The sequence below is a fragment of the Sinocyclocheilus rhinocerous genome, unplaced genomic scaffold (assembly GCF_001515625.1).
Source record: "Sinocyclocheilus rhinocerous isolate Xijiao unplaced genomic scaffold, SAMN03320098_v1.1 scaffold3457, whole genome shotgun sequence".
In the NCBI taxonomy this organism is placed as follows: domain Eukaryota; kingdom Metazoa; phylum Chordata; class Actinopteri; order Cypriniformes; family Cyprinidae; genus Sinocyclocheilus; species Sinocyclocheilus rhinocerous.
The window spans coordinates 60,222-78,755 of record NW_015637185.1 but is presented as its reverse complement, the minus strand read 5'-3'; the positions used below and the strand labels follow the sequence as shown (position 1 = coordinate 78,755).

Below are 18,534 nucleotides of genomic sequence, written 5' to 3'. Positions count from 1 at the left end.
TTATTGCTTTAATTAAAAAAATGATTACTTGTCATTTGTTACACTTAGTAGTTAATGAAACACTTCCATGTTTTCTGTCTTTCAGAACAGGTTTAGGCACACAGCAATGCATACAACAATTATTTTCCTCTCTTTCAATTTAAACTCTTGACATGGAAGAGGAGGTGGTAAATCTAGGGCTTACTGCATGAAAGGCGGACACTATGCAGAATTCTAGATCATAAAGTAATTCAGCTTCCACAAATGTCCCATACTGAAGATGATAATCCACTCCCCTAAACTCTTGTTATGCCTTTACTGTAAAATTACAAAAACAACAAAAAGCATTGTGGAACTGAAGCAGAAGCAGAGAAGTTACTTTGGCGGGTATTGTCTTCAGCAGATCAGGAGGACAAAAAGTCCACTAAACGTGAGAAAATATCACATTAAATACGACTGAAAAAAAGCATCATCCACAATCTTGGTAAACAACATATACTTAATCAGAGCGTATTGTGTGCCTTGCGTCCAAAGAATGCATGGCTGTTTGCACTCCTTAAAAAAAAAAAAACCATGATGTGGGTCAGGCGTTAAGAAAAACACTGCATTTATTATTAGCAGATGTGAGTGAGCCAAAAATAAAATGATGCAGCCCACATTCCAGTGGCAAAAAAGCATATAGATTTTGCCAAAATACAGCTATAGGTCAACATACCACCTACTATTATTAGCCTCCTTCCATACAAGGTCCACACAAATTCTACAGCTCATGTACATGCAGCTTTAAGTAAAGGGACTGACTGAAGCGGACTTAGCAAAGATCGTACCAGCCAGGGCTTTAGCGTTCAGGTTATTAGCATCAGTTTTTCTTCTGTAAGGCCTTCTGAAACAAGCGTTCACCAGCTGTCTTGACTACTGGTCCAAGTCAACCCAGATGTGAGAATCAAATCTTCATGCTATATGGAGGCATTTCCACATAAGCATAATTGCCGTGGAGATCTTTTTAGTGGAGATCTTTACAGCATTGGAAATTCCATTATAAACGCAGGGATCAGTATTTGGGCCCCATGAATAAAATGATGCCCTGCATGAATATATACGAACAATGCAGGTACAGTACATCGCATTTCAGTGCCAAGTGGTTTTCATGATAATACCCTGATTTAATGTATGTAAAGAATAAAGCAAACATGTGAAAAAGCAGGATTTAAAATGATATTGTTTGGCATTTATCATGAAACTGAAAAGAATCATTATTATTTGACTTATAAATAACAAAGTGTCTGCACTATAATGTATACAAGATAATGTCTTTCTCCTGGGGAGGAACAGCTAAATGGCACAAGGTTTTGGATTGTAAAAATGCCTTATCATTTGGCAAAAGTCAGATGAGTTTTTTTTCCCCCCCAATAAATGACTGGTCTGCGCTAGAAACACAAGATGAGAATAGAACAGAAAAAGAAACACAAACAAAGAAACCAACTAGTCTTTCCTGACCACCACCCTAGTGAAAAAGTGCAATCTTAAATTTTGTAGCTTTTCAGCATCCTTCTAGGAGCCCAACAAAACCCTATCAACATCTCTATTTACAAAGTTTCTCTCAGCAAGAGGCTCACGCAAACACAATGGTTCAAACACATGGCTATTGCTGAGAAGAGCATGAGGTGAGATCCACCAAGCGAATCTTCGCCAATGCCAGCCTCAAAGCATTTCACTATAATCATAATGGTTATTATTATTATTATCATTTAAATAAAAAATGACAGGATCAATATAATTGCACAATCGTTACAAGACTGGGGGAGGGTGAAGCATCTCAGAGATGACACCACTCAGTAGGCCGAGCTGATCGCTCCTTATGGTGACGGAACGGACACTTCCAGAAGACGGTTGTTTTTACGCTTGCAGGCGACACCATTGCCATTCTTTGGTGTACCCTGGATGAATTTTACACACACTTTGTCCTGCTTGAACTGCACTAAGAACCTGAAAGGGAGAGAGTAAGTTAAGCTACAAGAGTGATACTGAAGAAACAAGACGCAAGACATATTGGACACTTACTCATCTGAAATATCGATACTGATCTGGTTTCTGTCAGCTGAAGTAGCACCAATGCAATGAAGTTTGGTGATAATCTCAATCAGCCGATCACTGCTCAGCAAGAAGTCCCCTTTGGCTGCAGACGCAGAACCCTAAAGAGAGAGCACGGTCAATAGTAGTCCTAACTCGCGTGGTGCCCTACCTGAGATGAGTTATTGTATGTCATACCTCTTTGAGCTTGAGGGCGAAAAAGCCATCGTTCTGCGTGCTCACAGAAACACTGCTGAGGTCCGGCAGGGGAACGCTGGCCTTCACCTGGCCCGTCTTCTGATCAGCTAGAACCAAGCTCTTCTTGGTCAGGAGGAAAATTCTTGGAGCTCCCTAAAAATTAATAAATGGACTAAGATTAGGCTGAACCTTACGATGTAAATGTAGAGATGTTTTGCTTTTGGATGATCAATCAAAATTTGCAAGTTTAGTTGTTCATGCTGTCTACCGCATAGTCTGATCCAGTGCTTGCATTTTTTCATTATTACTTGCTGGTTTTGGGAATGGAACAAAAAAAACTCCATTCACTAGCCTCTCTGTTGTAATGTCAATTCTACTGGCATAGAGTTAATTGTACTCACCTTGCCATTGGCACGGTTGATTTTGCTGACCACATCTGCAAGCAGAACTTTATCCTCTGCAAAGCTGTTCAGCTTCTGGTACTTTGGGTTTTTTGTTATCTCCACATAGTCTCCTTTGAAAGGCTGCCCCACACTGTAAAGCAGATGATGTATGTTATGGCAATAAAATGCTTTACACAGGAATCGTGTATAAAGGAACTGCTTAGGAATATTAGGTAAACAACTCATTTCCCTACCTGCTAGGATACAAGGCCTTCTTATCTTTGAAGAGTTCACTAGCCGCAAGCTTCTCCTCGTAGGTAGCCTTCTTCTCTTCTGTGAACTGGCTGCGGTATTTCTTACACTGATTGAAGGACGCCATAAGGATAGATTCATTTAAAATCAGACATGACAAAAGTCTTAACAGTTAATTTCAGATAGATCTGTCACAAACCCTCCACAGATGGAAAATTCTCCTGAGCTCTTGATGTGTCCTGTCCAGGAAACCGTAGGGGCGAGCTGGCCAGCTCTTATCAATCGGTGACATGGAAGGCATCGTCTTCTTCAAGCCCAGGAAGTACTTCTGCATCTGTAGACAAAAACTCATATCAGTCCCTTATGGTAGTATTTTCTTTCTTCTCTGAAGAATGACAATATATAGAGAACGTGTCAGAAATCATTTCCTAGGGGTAGCACCAACTAGTTGGTTATTGATTGGTTATATATTACACTAATCAATGTGTTGGGTCATAAGAAAGTCAACTAGATGCAAAAGACATGACTTAAAGGTAGGGTAGATGATTTCGGAGAGGCTAGCAATAGCAAGCCAGCTTTGAAAGCATAAGATCCCACCCTCCCTGCAAATCACTCTCCAAAGCCACGCCTCCTCCAAAACACATGAACGTGCACAGGCAGACCAGAGACTAACCAGTGACACGACGAGAGATTGTGTTGGTGGAGGGTTGAATGCAAACCTGTCAGATTACCTAATGTCTCATTCACCATTGAGAAAACTTTACAATACAAAGCGCATAATATTACAATAATAACGCCTTCCATTCTCGCTCGGTCTGAAATGGTGTAATAAAACGCACTGATGATGTATCATATATTAGCGCAAATACATATGTTGACAGGCAGGTAGGACAGCCTATCGTAGCCCTCGGACCAAGGGATATGATTGGATGAACCTTTTATGGTCCTACGCCGTCCACAGATGATATAAATACAACTAAATACATTTAGACCACTTAACTTAGTGATTGCTATCGGGATGTGAAGAGACTTTCAACCAGCATAACAAAACATGTTTTTGAACCAAATCACCTACCCTGCCTTTAATTTGTACTTGTCTACATGGACTTAGCAGTGGGAAAATTTCTCTTTCTGCTGTGTCATTAGCTTGGTATAGTTGTTACGGCTGAAGATATTTGGAATGAAAGTGAAAAAGTGAAGCAGGAGCACTTTGGCTTTACAACGTATGCAATAAGCAAACAATGCTCTTCATCAAATGGACTTGCCTGATGCTGCACGGCTTGTGGTAATTCATAAGGTAAACAGTGACCCACCAACAAGTAAGAATACTTTTCTGGATGACTACGTGACAAGCAAAAATGAGTATGTAACTCAGCTACTTAAGTGACTTACAATTCTCTGGATGGTGAAGTCATAGATCTTCTTGCCAGCATTAGCTCTGAAGAACTTCCTGTATTCCCGACGGACCTGTGAAAAAGTGGGTTCAATTAGTCACTTCTTTGTATTGAAAGTGCTTTGTGATGACAGCAGGAATGGGACAGGACACTGTCAGGACAGACAAGTGGTTTGTGACAAGCAGGGTCTTAACCCCTAAAGAGCAGCGCACTGAAAAGCAAAGACAAAAGAGAACTGATGCTGTGATCAAAACAATGAGATCCACAGTCAAACAGCACACAGTTATCTTTACAGAACCTGTCAAATCAGGTTCAAGAAGTCACCCCTAAGATCCCTACAAGAAAAAAAACAAAACAGTAATAACAGCAAAAACAACAGTGGAAACAAAACACAACAAAGGCCTTTAATGTCTGTAAAAGCCAACAGAATGTTAGGAGCAGCATGCAGACAGCAGTCAGGGCAGGCACACAGAAACAGTTAGAAAACATGGCTGTCCTAGGGTTGGTCTACTAGAGCAAAGTTTTAGTCATTAATAAATTCATGCAATTCTGCTCTGTAATTCAAATGTCATCTCGCAAGGCAGACTTTTGGCATAATGACTGGCTTATCCTGTAGCTCATTTTGCAAGTGGCAGCTCTCTTAAATCATGTCATAATGGTCTGTTATGCAGAAACTGTGTTGATTTGGTCAAAGTTTCCCTCCATTTAGAAGTAATAAGTACTAAATAAAAACACCAGGTGAATCAATTTGGATTATTATTATTTTTTAAATAGTACATTACTTTAGATGTAGATGTTAAAATAAGACAAAACAAGGTTTAAAACCAGCTAAACATCAAATCACATCATACATCATAATATAATGTAAAATGAAATTTTAATTATGAATTTAAAACTTGATATAACATTTAGTCAAGGTCTATAATATTTTGTCAGACAGAAATTGCTATTTGTGAGTAAAACAAATAGAAATAATATATAAAATATAACACAAAAAAATAAGAAAAGTCAGATAAATTCATTAAAATGTTAGCCACAAAGAACAGTCATTGGGATTATGAAATTTAAATATTATTGTTTTATAATTATCATTGACCAATCAGAATCAATGATCAGAATTATCAGTATTATAAATTACAAATAAAATCTCAAAAAAGGACCCATACATATACACTGATGTGTACGGGACCCTAAAACACCCAAAACACCCACTGACCTTAGAACAGGCCCTGACAAACAGACATATCTTCAGGCAGCCTGCGCACTGTCATGCTAACAGCTACAGGTGCATCTCAATAAATTAGAATGTCGTGGAAAAAAAAGAACCAAAGACTTAAACTACTTCAGTCTGTGTGCATTGAATTTATTTAATACACGAGTTTCACAATTTGAGTTGAATTACTGAAATAAATGAACCTTTCCACGACATTCTAATTTATTGAGATGCACCTGTATTTTGCCCAGTGCCAGTCTTTAGGAATACACAAACTAAAGCATCTGCCTCCAAACTTTGCAGAGGAAGCCACATCCAGCATCTAAATCTTCGTGGCATGTTTTAACACTTTGCCCTCGCTTATGACAACACTAATGTGCGTCACTGCCTTGGATGCTAATGGACCTGTGGAACCGAACTCTGGGGTTAGATTATATTGTTAGTTCATAGCAGAGCAGCTGGTTATGCAACACAGAGGCTGGTTATATGCACGCTTCCTACTCATTTCCGAATTACTCTAACGCCTGGCAAATGGTTGGAAGATACCTTTAGTCCCAACCAGTAGGCCCAAATGACAGCGATGGCGTGCTTACGCCTGGCTTCCTCCTTCAAGCATTTCAGCTCTCTACGTGCCTGTGAAAGAGGGAGGAAGAAGGGGATGAATGCAGAAAGGAGGGAAATATTTGTAAAAAGCCGAGTGAGGAGGAGGTGCATAACACCAGGTCCACAGATAGGCACACATCCCACAAAACTGCACACCATTCCCGGCTGGTAAAGAAATTCTGTGTGTGCTGTTGGTTAAGACAGATGGACATTGTTGAGGTTTTCCTGTGGAGAGCATGTTGCTTTTCATGGGGTTAACAAAACATGAGCAAGAACAAGGGAAAAAGAGCAATGAAAAAAAAGTTAGATATATTGACTGTTTTTAATACTTCATATATATATATATATATATATATATAAAACAGAAAACCATAGATCTATTTTATATCTAAAACTTAGTCTTCTGTAAAAACCTTGCTACAAAATTTGCATATCCCTGATCTATGCCCTTACTGGATAAGACCAAACACAAGGAGTCCAGACTGACTCCTAGGGAGTGCTTAATAAAGTGGGGCACTTGGTATGGACAGAGGTCGTGCCGGCTGTGATGCCAGCCTGCTGTGTGGGAATCGGCCTGCAGGGTGCATGTCTGGATGAGCTTTAATCCATGCAGTCAGAGGAAAGAGGCTTAAAAGATCGCATTCGGTTCTGCCCCCAACGCAGGACATTGTTGAGGTTTTCCTGTGGAGAGCATGTTGCTTTTCATGGGGTTAACAAAACATGAGCAAGAACAAGGGAAAAAGAGCAATGAAAAAAAAGTTAGAGGACAACTGCTCTCTTAAAGGCACACACACCACACAATAAAACAAGCCACATCAACCTCAACAAGCCAAAGGCCACTCAAATGGGGTGGGAGGAAACAGCAGTGCAGTGCACTCAGAAAATGCAAAGAGAAGTTCACATGGGCTTGTGGATGGAATGAGATGACTTTTCTCATCTATAGGACAAAATTTACACCAGGGATACTCAACGTCCAGCCCACAGGCAAAATCCAGCCTGCCACGAGGTTACTCAGGCAATCAGAACACTTGTGTTATAATGAACGAAGATGGTGACACTTCAGGCAAATACACTGATTATACAGCAATGTAGTGTTGACATGTCACAGCACTCGATTCAGACAGGGTCTAAAACTTACACAATATATTTAAATTACATTTAGTTGGCAATCAGATAAATTTACCAAAGGTTTTGCATCTCATCAAGCCACATTTCTTTTTTAATAACCATGAATTATAGCATTCGGATATTTTATCACTACCTGGTCCATCATGACACTAGCATAAACATACCAACATTTCTAAGATGACCTGTGTTTTTTTTGTCACAGTACAACTTAAAACCAAATAAAAATTTTGTCATGCCATTTTATTTACTGACTCTCAATTACCAAAAAAAACCGGGAAAAATTTAAACAAATAAAATAAATTAAAAGTAGCCTGTTACATGGCAAATTATTATTTTTTTTCCTAAGTTCTGCCCCCAACGCAACACACGCTGATCCTGCTCTCCCTGTTCCCATCCTCTGCCATCCCATTCATTGAATTTTTTTTTACAATCGGCTACAATACAGTGCAAGTATGATTCATGCTGTTGGGTCCTGGATTATGTTGGCATGCACAACGGGATGAGCTCAGGGAAGATGGGTCATGATCCACTTCAGGTACATATGGAGGTTTGAGATAGGTTAAATGGAGGATGGGATGCCACACAGACGTAGTGGTGAATACCTTAGTTCCTTGCCAGCAGGCCCATATGACAGACACGGCCTGTTTACTGCGAGCTTCATGTTTTAAGCGCTGCAGTTCTCTCCGAGCCTGTTCAGTGTGGCATTTTTTTTTTTTTTAAGAAAACGAAGAAGAAGAGGGGGGAAAGGTATTAAGAACAGACGTTAAAGACACGAGAGTTGTACATCAGTACATTTTCAGAGAGACGGAAACATGGCAAAAGTACTTTTCTTGTTTAAATAACTTGTGATTCTTGCTTATCAGCCCTATTAACGTAACATTCAAATGACTACATCGACCTTTGGCAGGTCTTGTCCTGTAAACATTTTTTATCAGCATATTGGCCACGTCTTTTATTGTTGCAAGTGAAAGACACTGAGAATAACCACATAGTCAGCCAGGACAGACAATCAATCACTTTTTACATACATCAGTCATATGAGTGGACATTTTGTGGTGCAATACCGTTCAATTTCAAAACTCTTAAATGCTGAATTTTGATGAAATCAAATCAGCTCTGACTGAAACTGAGGTTGTAAAATGTTAATATAAAGTCTTCAAAGCTTATGAAGGTAAAAAAAAGCAGACCAAAGACAGTATAGTCTTGAAATTTTAAAACATGAAAGCAGAAACACATGACATTTCCAAAACGCACACAAATAAAGAGGTTATGAAATATTTCAATATTGTTAAGGGTTATAAAGTAGAAGTTGAAAAAGGGTTAGTTTTAAGAACGTAATATTCATACATGCATTCAATTTCATACACATTTTCATTTTTAGGTATAGGCGTTTCACCATCTGCCACCACCATGTCAGCAAAAGAACAATATGTTAGTATTTCCTGATTATTTCTCAAAAGATGCTACCTACAAGATGACAAAACAGTTAGTCACACACAAACAAAAGGGATGTCATTCACAGCTTCGGTGAGGCGGGATGGGAGATGACTACGTTTGGCAGACTCATTAAATACCTTAGTTCCAAGCCAAGCTGCCCAAATGACAGACACGGCGTGTTTATTCCGTGCCTCCTCCTTAAGACGCCGCAGTTCCCAGCGAGCCTGCGGATGTTAGCCAAGGAGGGCCACGTGGAAGCAGAGACAGGATGGCAAAGGTTAAAGTCCGAAATATGACAAGAAGAGAGTGACTGAAAAGAGTAAGTCGCATCAAAAGCAGAAGTGAAATTAGGACTAGAGAAAAAACAAAGCAAAAGCAGTGGAGAAGCTCCAGTGTTGAACATCAAAACCCACAATTCACCATTTCACCTCCTTATTCAAGGAAAAACTGTGTTCAGTACCTGAGTTCCATGCCAGTATGCTGAAATAGTTGTGACGGCCTCTTCGCACCGCTTCTTGTGTTTCAGCTCACGCAGAAGCTTCCGGGCCTGTGAAAAGGACTTACACAGTGAGGAAAGACCCTTTGTTTGCTAAAGGAAATGACATGCAGTGCACCTGAAACCTACCTTCCATCCTCGGATGAATGATTGTAACACTAAGGCAGAGGACCTGATGTTCTGGTACTTCTTTTGTTGCTACAATCAAAAACAACCAGCAATCTTGAGTTTAAAAAAGTTCCACTTCTGATCCCAGAAACAATGAATCATATTAAAAACAATTCATGTTTTTTTATGGCAGATGTAGTGAATGGTGCTCACCGCAAATCTTCGGTACCAGGCGGCCACCACCACCTGGCTCTTCTTTAACAGGAGAAAGTGAGTGCGGCACTTCCAGCCACGGTAGATCTTCTGGATGAGCGTTGCCAAATCCTCTAGGCACTGACTCCTCTTCTCTTCCAAGAAGAAGAGCTGAAGAACAAAAGTGGTTTGGAGAAATCAATATCAAACACAAAATCAGACTTTTACAAACTGACATAAACCACACCCATATCCACATCCGGTTTCAAATACAACATATGCATTAATGTGTAAAACCTCCTTCACTGCTGATGCATCTCAGCATCGCACTGAGATGTCATCATGGACATGAGCCAAGGCATTAAAAAAAAAGTTTTCGGTCTTCTCTTTCCATACTGGCATCATGCTGATGGTTACGTCATTACTATAGCAAATAATGTAGATAAACACTGTCTGAATGAACGGATCAGATTTCATAACTTTCAAAATGATAGCGCAGACAGTCAGTCTCAGATTTGAACAAGATCGGATTTGAAAAACAAATCAGATTTGTGCGCAATGTGAGCAAGCCTAAGATACATTATCAAAATTCCCAAGGATAAGAGCCGTGAGAGCCACAAATTTGATGGAGAGAACGTTTGTGAAACCACATGATGTCCTTTTTATTTGCTGCAGGATTCTGATGGTGATGATCGCCAAGACCAGCAAAAAAAAAAAATCCAGCCATAGTGGGACCAGCATCCTCTGGTATTAAATAGCTGTTGACAGTGTCTGCCAAATTGTTCTGAACAGCGAAACAAGGCCAAGCTCAAAGTACAGAGCTATGGTTTACTTACTTCCAGAAAGGTTGGTTCTGGGCAAGAAAAATAGTCTCTTACCCTTTTAAAGCAGCTGTGTTTCTTGAACCAGGAACTGGTAATGTCTGAGGCCAACAGCAACAACTCAAAACATATAACTAAACTAGTTCCCTTCCATTGTAATCAAATTTAGGTCTAAATAGGTTCAACAAATCATTAAAATAACTTCTCACAACCTTGAGTAAAGGTGTGGTCACATCACTGAAAGTGTAGTGACAACAGTGTAGTGACGTATGAAGCACAACTGACACAGAAGCCACTTTCAAATCAAGCAGCTTTCTGTTGGTCAACACTCTGAATTTGAGTGATCAGATTGAACACGAGCAAAATCTGAGTGGGGAAATTTTTAGTGTCACATGGAACTCCCGAATTATGTGTATTCCTAATGAAATTTCACAGAGCAACCATAAATGTGACCGTACCTTTAGACTCCTATCCAAAGACTGTGATGCACTGTTTGTCTGTCATCATTGTTCAGCTCTCACATCAGTAGAAATACAGGTGAGTGAATTTGTAGATCTCTTGTCCAAGCAAAAGCTCTGGCACCAACAACATTTCAGTGGCAAAGAGGTGAATGATGACTAGACTACATTAGGGCTGGGCAGGTGTCAAACATGATCTCAAACTCCACTGGCTTTGAACAAACATCTGGAGATAGGAAATTATGCAGGAGGTATGGACAAGGATAAGATAAATTCTCCACAGTGCTAGATCGGTGACTGACGCCCAGGCTTCAGTAGAGGGGTTTCATGGGCTCCTCTGGAATTTCTCAGCTGGAGTCTCGTTTCCCATGCAAACTGACAAACAGTGGAGGGGGGGATAAGTGAAACCATGTGTGTGACTGCCTGTTTGCGTTTCTTTCTTTCATGAGGACGATTGCTGTTAAGTAAGTATACAAGAGAAGCCTGAAGGAACATGACTTCCTGCTTGAAAAGCCTTACAAAACCCTTAAAGACTATACGTAATACATGCATTGGCCTTTTGATTCCTCATATCAAACTTACAAATCCAATCCATCCACCATGCTGGAACTGGAAAGGAGCCAATTGATATATTTGCCAGGCTAATGTTAAATGGTTCTCATAAGGAGAGAGCTGACTTCTGTATAACTGAATCAAGATCACACTCAATGATCTTTAGAGCAGTAACTCACTCACCGTTCTTGGGTTCCTGATGAAGATCTTTGAACGTCCATAGGCAAACTCCTCAGCAGGAACCTGCAGATCTTTCATGAGAACCTCAACACCATCCCTGATAATAAACAGGCCATTAGTTGTCAGTCAACCATGCCATTTACAAAAAGTTTATTTGGTAGGTCCAAAACTCTGAGACCACTGGTGAAAATGCCTCTAAACAATAACAATTTGAGTAAACATTCACCTGGTCTTTTTTTAAAAACGAGAACCACTTTAGCTGACAAGGGCTCAAAAGGTTTACATTTTTTAATATACTTTTGGAAGATGCTTTTATGCAAAGCAACTTCAAGTTATATATTTTGCTAATATGCTCATTCTCTGGGAATTGAACTCACAACCTTGGCAATGTTAGTGCCACACTCTACCAGATCTACACATGATCAAGATTGCAAATAGTGTGTTTATTTCATTTATTTATTTTTTCTCCAGTTTAAAAAAAAAGTTATTTTCAATGTAGTCTCAGACTTTGGTCTGAATACACCCACATCACAGGCACATCACTGAACAGGCAGCAACAAAATAATCAGAGAGGAGACAATAATAAGGTGCATAGTATGATTTAGCACAGAAACATGCACCATGTGAGTGATAACAAACAGTGTCTGAGTGATCTGAAAGAAAAGTAAAACATAGTCTAACCACTGTCGGCATTGAGACGATGATAACATTCCAATGAAAGATAACATAAGACGCGCAACTCAAAATCTCCATGAACACTAAAGATTCTCCTATCAAACTATTTAGTGAATTGACTCCATGTGCAGAAGTGACATAGTTATGAGGGCCAATTCTGTCTTGGCATGTTTGCCATCAGATAGAAGTAAATTTGAAAAAGGTCTGCTTTTCTGTAGCCAAGCGGTGTTAAAGTAACCGTTAAACCTGCAAGGCACGAAGGAAGTTTTAAGACAAGAAACAGCATGTTTAAATATCTATGAATGAGTATAAAAAAATCATGCAATTGGAGGTACGAATTGCTTAATCTCAAATGTGATGACAGTATAATGACATAAGCTGAACAATATGTTCAGAAAAACAGCGAAGCCTGCAGAGGAGTTCTTTAAAACAACACACAACCACAAGATCATTGGTGGACTAACCTGGCTGGGCCCTTCCAGTGGGGCCAGGTCTGCTTGCAGAGCATCTTGTAGCGTTCCAGACAGGGATCGTAGGCCTGGCGGAAAGCATAACCAGCCCTTCGTACACGCACATTCTCCATCAGACCCAGGTAGCGCACCTGGTGACACACTAGTGAGTCTGTAAAAATGTGGGCTGCTTTCTTGTCATTGGGTTTGATGCACCTGAAGAACAAAGACATCAATCAATATTCTCATACTGAATAGAAATGTAAAAATCATTGGGCTAATCTAGAAACTTGTCAAGAACATGTCCAGATCATTTCTCAGTGTTAATTTAATTTTTTTAAATACTTCATATTCTAGTAAGGGATCCGCACTCGCTTAATCTTCTTAATCACTTTCGATTTATTTTAATTTTGCAACAGAGCAAACAACAATCAAAGCAAAGTCTTTATATTGTCTTTGAAATGATCATTTGCCACTTCAGAGAGATGTGAGTAATCGGGTCAAACTGCAGTTGTCCTTTTCATGTGATATCTCTCCACGAGAGCCGGATCAGCAGCCCTCTCTCCTCAGACTCTAGGAATAGCGCCACTTCCCTTAAATGCTATTAGCAGACAGATACGACAGAGTGGAGGAAGGCTGATACAATTATTGTGTGATTCAGACCATCCACAGTCTTTCGGCCTTGAATGTTTACAGGTCAAATTCTGATGCGCGCACACACACACAAGGAATGGTTTGAGGTTTTCTGTTTTTTCGTCTTATTTAGGCACACACACAACAGTCAATATGTCCAGTCCTCTCTAGGGTGGTGCATATTGTGCCCGGGCTGGTACAGCTATCATCCGATATTAACTGAACTGAGGGACACTGAGGACTTTTACGGCATGGTATTTCACGCCATCCTGATAGGACACCAGGAGAGCAGGAGGAGAGATTATTATTATTATTACTACTTATAAGTGGTCTTTGACCGCTTTAAGTAAAGTAGCATAAGAAAAATGGCAAGATATGAGACTTATAATACATTATAACTATGAGAAATATAATCCATTGTAAAAGTGGATGCAACGTGTTCATTGTGTTATAAATCATACTCTTAAAAGCTATAACCACAAATAAGTAAATATTATAATATATTAAAACTGTTCTTATGAACATTCATGAGATGATACAACATATTATAAGGTTTTTTATAATGCATTATGCATTCATTATAATGCCTTAAGAATACCCTTATAATGTATTATAAATACAGGCTTCATAGAAAGTGTTACCGCAATTTCTGATTAAAAATAGTTAAATCATTAAAAAAACATTAAATAAAAATAGTTAAAAGTAAATCCTACACCATGGTAATGTGAAATTTCAATATTCCGTATTAAGTATTTTGTTTATTTAAAGACATTTAAAGACATTTTAAAGACAAACATTTATGTTGACATTTTGAATTGATGTCCAATGGGAAATTTGGGTCTTAAAATAAAAAACTAGTTGATAAACACTGTTTTTTATGAATATAGAAGTGCACAGAACTGAACAGATTAATAGAACAAGAGATGTAGAAACAAAATGGCCTAATTTTAAGCAGTCACAGCAACAAAGTGTTCTAAAAAAAGTGTGATTAAAGCAAGGCACATCGTATTAAAATCTTCCGGATTAAGCTACCACATTATCACTTCATATGAGAAAAATTAGAAAATGATCAATCACAGACCAGCATGTTTATCTTCCGAGAGACAAGATGCTCCCGGGAGCTCCTGAAATACAAACCACCATGAATCTGAGCAGCGCCAAAGGTCTGAGGCGTCAAAGACAAACAGATCAGGCTCTTTAAACTCTTAACTGTCAACAGAGTTGACTCCATTTAGAACCGAATCCAGAACTCGGAGTTGTGTCACAAAGAGCCCTCGGAGATCTCTGGAGTGTTCTGTGCTTACAGTAAACAAAGATAAGAGCCATTCTCATCTTCTCTTGTTTGACTAGAGTTTTCCTCTCTTCTGTTTTGATTGATAAGATCTGCCCAGGCATTGCTTTTGGCATTAAGACAAATGTGAGTGTACACTTCGTAGTCTTCTTGACATGTAGAGGACAGACTTTCCTCCTCTCTGACGCTCTCGGTCTCCTTTTCCTGGGAAATTAATACCAGAATAATGCACATAAAAAGGATTATTGCCCCACAATATAAACGTTTGCCCTCCAACATTGTGTCAAGGTTCAGGAATTAGTATCATTCATGCAAAAACTAGGAATGTGATTTGGCATGGAGGCTGAGATTTACCATGGAAGAGGGAGAGTGATATGACCTTGACTCTGTGTATTTTTCCTGTGCTGCTAAACTGAGCTGTGAAGTGTTTGGAACAGAATGGAATGTCTGTGGAATTCCCCTCGATTCCCCCGCATCATTCAGTAGACCTACCTTTGACAGATTTTGCCACATTGAAGTCTCTCAACCCTTTTCTCTTCACTTTTTTCTCTCATTCTCTCTCTACCACAGTCAGGAAATGTTACCTCATACAGAAAAATACATCTATGTGTGAAACACAATTGCACAGGATCTTTCCCTGCCCAAGAATATTTCCAACAGGTCTCTTGTTCCTGTTCAAAAAAACATGAGAACACAGAGGAGTGTGCAAGAAGTCATTAAAGAATATCTTAACAAGTCTTAACAAGAGAAAAACAAGTTTAAGCATCAGGTAAAAAGTGAAAGTGCATGCCTTTGAATACATGGTAAGGCTGAAGAGGAACTTAATTCGGTATAAAAGGTTTAACAGAAAAATATGTATTTAATAAGATATTAAGCTATTTTACATGAGCAAGAGTGCTGTTGTTATAAATTTCACTGATATTTGAACCAACAGCAACATTTCGAATGTAATATTGCAACACACCTCATGTCAGTTTGTAACAATTTTAAACTTGGCAGCTAACTTTTTTTGTATGATCTGACAATTAGGTTTAGAGGTGGACCTTCGTGCTCCTACATTTTTTTCTAAAAATCTTGTCTTCCGTACAGATCACATTGTATAAATTCAAATGAAATCTCATATGAGATTAAGTTGGATATTGTTTTTATAAAACAGCTCAATAAACAAAAAATAATATTGATGAATAAAATTTTAGACACAATATTGTCAAGTACTTTTTCAAAAGAAATCAAAGCAGAAATTGTGTCTCAGAGCAACACATAAGAGTAGTGCTCCTACAAATGCGTCAGTGTTTTAAACTAATTGTCTGAGTGAATAATTTAATGACTCACTCATAAGAACAGCCACTTGTTTCTTTACAATGAAAGGTGCACTAAGCAATATTTGAAAAAATGCTTTTGACCCCAGTGTCGGACCGAGTCCCAAAACACACTCGCAGCCAATCAGCAGTAAGGAGCGTGTCTAGTAATGATAGGGAGAAGAGAGCATTCAGTAAGTGCACAGGACGGATATTAGCAGATCGACTACAGATAGCGATAGATGGCAGATAAAAAAATTTTAAAAAAGAGGAAAAATTCGGAGGAACAAAACATTAAAAAGAAGGGTTATGATTAGGCAAGAGGTGGAGAGAACTCGAAGAGCAGGAAGGCCTGGAATTAGATGCGGAGGTTGCTTTGTTTCTTCTAGATAGGCGAGTTATGTTGATTTTGCTTTGTTTCACACAACTAATCTGTGTTGGCTTTTGCTTGAATATGCTGCGGCTGGCAGGCATAGCAGATTCCACCATCGTCGCTGCCAGGGTTGTGTACGTACGTGTGGGGCGGAGTTATCAAAATAAGGGCGAGGTCCTATTGGGGTATGGGCGTGTTTGTTTGAGTGCTTTCAAATATCAACATCGTTTGGCAAAATTAGCTTAGTGCACCTTTAATTTCCTCAATGTACTAAATTACTAAAACTTTAACAAACTACAATTATAACAATACATACTAATTAAAACTATATACTAATATTTGTAATTTTGGCAATGTAAAAATATAATGATTATTTCTAAATAAACTACACATTTTTTAATGATTTATTTTAAGCTTGCTGTTTAATAAAAATGAAAATCTATATAAAATGTTACCTGATATAGTTGGGGTTCTTGGTCAGCAAGTTCTTCATGAGCGTTCCCACTGAGGCTCTAAACTGGAATCCAGCTGTGGGGGGCCGCTTGAGGTTCACTTTAGCTGGGTTTCCCTCAGGAAAGAGAATCTTTATCAGGCTGTGATTGGCTTTGTACATGGCCTGGGATAAATCTCTGTAGAGGAGGTCATTGTTTTTATCCACAAATCCCTCCGCCCGATACAGCACCTGTGTATACAGAATATTACGTTCAATAACTCTTCTTTACACTCTACTTTACAATGTGCTTGTTTCTGAAAACACACAATGTGTATTGGAAAGCATTTACAAATGTACATATCTCAGATTAGTGTATACTGGATCCCTCTGGCTTCTCCCATCATCATTATTATTTGTCATTTTGAAGAGCTATAACTCAGTTTATGGGCAAAGAACACTTACCAAATTTTGCATGTATAAAAGGCATGTGCCCAATTACATTGTTGCCAATTTTGCAATGGATAAGATGTATGGTTGCTTTTGTAGATCTTTTGTAGAGTAATGTAAATGTAAAAACATCAATGCAACTCCACAGACTGTTGCATGTGGGCTATCCTTTAATGAACTGAGATCTTCTCCACAATTTAGCAGAAGACTATAAAAGGTTTAAGACATCCTTGTTCACTATTCACACCATGAATCATAAGTGTGACAACCATTCGTTAACACGTCATTCATTCTTAAATGTAATTCATATACAACACTGTATCTAAAAGTATTGTGAGCATGTGATGCACGGTTTATATAGTATTGTATGTAAAGCTAAAAACTAAAAATGAGCGAGAGCTTAAGGGATGTTGAAATGGGGAAACTCTATGGACTCACCTTGCCAGCGTAGTGCTGGATGCGGAAGCAGTTGTGTGGTAGGCTGTGGTCTGTGAGGAACTTGGAGTTTTTGCTCTGTCTGCTCTCAAAGTGCTGGTGTTCAGCACACACGGTGTTCAACTTGTCCAAGAAAGTCTCATCTGTTACTGTGCCTGGCCTCAAACACTCCTCATCCAACATGGCCAAAATCCCATTCTTGTTCTGAAAACAAGAATTATGGTTATCAGATCAAACACTGAAAAAAAATATATTAAAAACCTTGTGAAACTGTAGATTTGTGGGTTTTAAACCATGTCTGTAAGTCTTGGGTTCATCTGTATGCTGTATATATTAACGCAGTTTCTGCAAGTATGTTTCATAGGGTTTATAATAAAGAGAAAATTAGGATTCTAGAAAAAAAGAACACAACTGTCTCTTGTCTGCAATTCTTGTAAAACTACTGTCATATGCAGACTTACATTCTCGATGAGGTCACATATGATGGCGTTGTTGAAATACTCAATGTTGGTCCACTCAATATCCTGTAGACAAAGATAGAGGCAAACCACAGATTTGTTTTCTTTCCATCAGTTTTCTCTTTCTAAAGAGGGATATTCCTAGAACACAGTCTTAAAACTAATCCTGTAGCGTCAACAGACAAATCTGAGTGGTTTAGGAAAGATGCTGACAAGCTTTACTATACTTGAACAGGTAAACAGCAGATATCCAGGAGTCGCGATTATTACTTAACCGTGCAAAAGTGCAATGATTTGATCCAACTGCAATCACTGATTTTTATTATTATTATTATATTCCTTTTCATAGTAATAACAATAATAACAATATTACCATTAATAACATTCCTAGAACACAGTCCTAAAACTAATCCTGGAGCGTCAACAGACAAATCTGAGTGGTTTAGGAAAGATGCTGACAAGCTTTACTATACTTGAACAGGTAAACAGCAGATATCCAGGAGTCGCGATTATTACTTAACCGGCTGAGTGCAATGATTTGATCCAACTGCAATCACTGATTTTTATTATTATTATTA

The 18,534-nt window shown here is 38.8% G+C and overlaps 1 protein-coding gene across 10 annotated transcripts in view; it reads right to left on the bottom strand.

Annotated features, from left to right (window-relative positions):
* Window positions 1-499: 499 nt before the first annotated feature.
* Window positions 500-18,534, bottom strand: part of LOC107748838 (unconventional myosin-Ib-like) — a 74,109-nt gene continuing 56,074 nt past the window's right edge. For 2 of the 10 annotated variants that reach the window (XM_016563816.1, XM_016563817.1), the window contains 18 exons: window positions 17,960-18,022; window positions 17,502-17,702; window positions 16,639-16,865; window positions 12,604-12,804; window positions 11,468-11,561; window positions 9,475-9,624; window positions 9,283-9,351; window positions 9,118-9,204; window positions 8,795-8,881; window positions 7,823-7,909; window positions 6,036-6,122; window positions 4,275-4,349; window positions 3,082-3,216; window positions 2,885-2,991; window positions 2,649-2,781; window positions 2,248-2,400; window positions 2,041-2,171; window positions 500-1,965 (listed from right to left, as the gene is read on the bottom strand). In XM_016563816.1, coding sequence (XP_016419302.1) covers window positions 1,836-1,965; window positions 2,041-2,171; window positions 2,248-2,400; window positions 2,649-2,781; window positions 2,885-2,991; window positions 3,082-3,216; window positions 4,275-4,349; window positions 6,036-6,122; window positions 7,823-7,909; window positions 8,795-8,881; window positions 9,118-9,204; window positions 9,283-9,351; window positions 9,475-9,624; window positions 11,468-11,561; window positions 12,604-12,804; window positions 16,639-16,865; window positions 17,502-17,702; window positions 17,960-18,022 — 2,217 coding nt within the window. In that variant the 3' untranslated portion in view covers window positions 500-1,835. The remainder of the gene's footprint in view (window positions 1,966-2,040; window positions 2,172-2,247; window positions 2,401-2,648; window positions 2,782-2,884; window positions 2,992-3,081; window positions 3,217-4,274; window positions 4,350-6,035; window positions 6,123-7,822; window positions 7,910-8,794; window positions 8,882-9,117; window positions 9,205-9,282; window positions 9,352-9,474; window positions 9,625-11,467; window positions 11,562-12,603; window positions 12,805-16,638; window positions 16,866-17,501; window positions 17,703-17,959; window positions 18,023-18,534) is intronic. The other 8 variants (XM_016563819.1, XM_016563826.1, XM_016563821.1 and 5 more) reach the window with 5 other exon arrangements.